Here is a 2,248-nt window from a genome sequence, read left to right on the forward strand (position 1 = left end):
AAGATGTTTGAGCCTTTTGAGTTCTTTGATGCCATCAGAGGAAGCAGAGAAAACAACAGAGATCAATAATGAGGTGGCAGATTTTAGAAATACAAGCAGAGGCATATATATGGTAATGCTGTCTAATTTTAGAATAGGATTTAATATGGTTGGTGGCAAAACCTTGTGTAACGATCCCTGCACCACAGTCTTACAACATTTTACAGCCTGAAAGATACCTGTAGTGGCACCGAACTCGAGGGTGGAGCTCCGAGGGATTTGGGTTTTGGAAATGTGCTATTTTACAAACATCAGGGCAAAGTTTCTGGATTTTTATTGAGCCAAAAGTGAAATCCTCAAAGGTGGGTGATAGTAGGAACAGTAAAAACATTTTATGAAGTGATTTTATGCTCTTTTGTCTGTTTTAAATAGGCACAGATATATGGCTGTTTTTTTCCTTCACTACCAATACTTGGAGGAGTCCAAAAACCCTGGAGAACCGTCCTGAAGTATTTGGCAAATACCAAAATACCAAATAATTTGGCAAATACCAAATAACAACCAGCACTGGATGTTGAAGCCTCCCCCGTGCTGTCCCGTCAGCACAGCACGGAGGAACCATTTCCCTGCACCTAATTTAGGGCTTGATCCTATCAAAAAATGCCATGAAACAGGTTACTGGCGAGGAAGCGAACGAGCCTGTTCTAGTTGCCTCATGCCACTGGTGCAAGCACAAGGTTTACGTGTTTTGGCTTACAACATTGCCTGCAATCTCTGTGGGCCAGGAGGCTGAGGTGTAATTGCTTCCATGTAAACAACCTTGAACTACTGAGGTCACGCTGTAAATAATAATCAGCCAGAAATCACCTGGGAGTTTTGCTTATCTCCTGCTCTCATAGGATCTGGCCATGCCAAGGGTCTCGGCAGGGCACGGCAATTCCGTTTGATGGGATCAGCACGGGGGAGGCTCTGACTTCGGAAAGAGGACAATTAAGAATCTTCTCTTGCTGTTGAGAATGTGGTATTTTAATGCTATTAAAATAAATATTAATTTGAGTGTGGGGGTAAAATATGTATCAAAAATGCTGGAAGATAAATCTGGTGTTGTGAGGTAGATTTTGAGTGTTTCGACTGAAGGAGCCAGAAATTAAAGAAACCATTCAAAAACTTGCATTTCCCACAGACCATAAAGTTTTATTTTCCATCCCATGAGCCAAAGGAGGTGGAGAGAAGATTCTTTTCCTATCACCAAAGCACAGGTCACGTTTCCTGGCAGCAACGTTGCTAACGCAGGCCAACACGAAGAATGCAAAGCTCCCTGGCCGTAATCACAGTCAGGGAAAAGCCATGTCGTAGCACATACAGGACATTCTTGTTCAAGCAGGGGAAGCTGCTGGGTCAGTCACTTCTTCTCACTGGGGGGCCAGTGACTGGTCTTCTTGCTCTGATGGGCCTTGATGTCGGGAATGACCACGGGGCACTTCTGCTGCGTGGCCTGGGAGGACCCACCGCCTCCAGAGCTGAACTCTGGGCCTGAGTATCCCCTGTATCCATAGCCCACTCCTCCACTATAGTACCCTGATCCCCCACTGCCCCCAGATGTTGCTGGGTCTTCATGCCCATATCCTCCCGCAGTGATGCCAGAATTCCCACCGTGGTAGCTGGATTCTCCACCACTCCCTGAGCTGCCAATGACGTTCGGGCCCGAGTCTTCAGTGTTGTACCCTCTTTCACTGTTGCTGCTGTACACTGAGACTGACCCCTCTACGGTGCCCCAGCCAGACGTGTCCCTGTTGTCACCACTGGTTATGACGACAGACCCCTCACCCCCACCTCTGCACCGCCCTGAAATGCTGTAGGTGGGTGATCTTGGCATGGGCTGGTAAGATGAAGCTCCTGGGTTGTAGGTGACAGTGCCTTCCCCACCACAGAAGAAGGAGCCATGTCCCTGAATGTCTGAGAGGCCCCCGCTGCCGTTGCCGTGTCCTCTGTCATGTGAGCAGGTCTCATGGCTGTAGCCCCTGTTCCGCCGGCGCCCTCGAAGACAGCGATAAATCTGAAAGAGTAAAAAACCCCACAAATCTGCATCATTTTGCTTCATTTGTGACCATGGCAGGTGAGGGGCTTTCAGGTGGTGTGGTCAGAAAAGCTTTGCCAGGGCCTGGGGCAATGCCAGGCTTTGACATCGGGCACTTCAAATGCAAGAACATTTGAACTCTTACTGGGATGGATTTTCTTTTATCTCCATGATGGATTTCCAGAGGATTAA

General features: G+C 47.8%; 1 protein-coding gene across 1 annotated transcript; it reads right to left on the minus strand.

Annotated features, from left to right (window-relative positions):
- Nucleotides 1-1,381: 1,381 nt before the first annotated feature.
- On the minus strand, nt 1,382-2,035 carry LOC104498104 (loricrin-like; the record flags this gene model as incomplete). Its single annotated transcript, XM_010141442.1, has 1 exon — nt 1,382-2,035. A coding segment is annotated over one exon (654 nt), but the record flags the coding sequence as incomplete, so codon positions are not given.
- Nucleotides 2,036-2,248: the final 213 nt, after the last annotated feature.

Source organism: Buceros rhinoceros, unplaced genomic scaffold (genome assembly GCF_000710305.1).
Source record: "Buceros rhinoceros silvestris isolate BGI_N320 unplaced genomic scaffold, ASM71030v1 scaffold7828, whole genome shotgun sequence".
NCBI lineage: Eukaryota > Metazoa > Chordata > Aves > Bucerotiformes > Bucerotidae > Buceros > Buceros rhinoceros.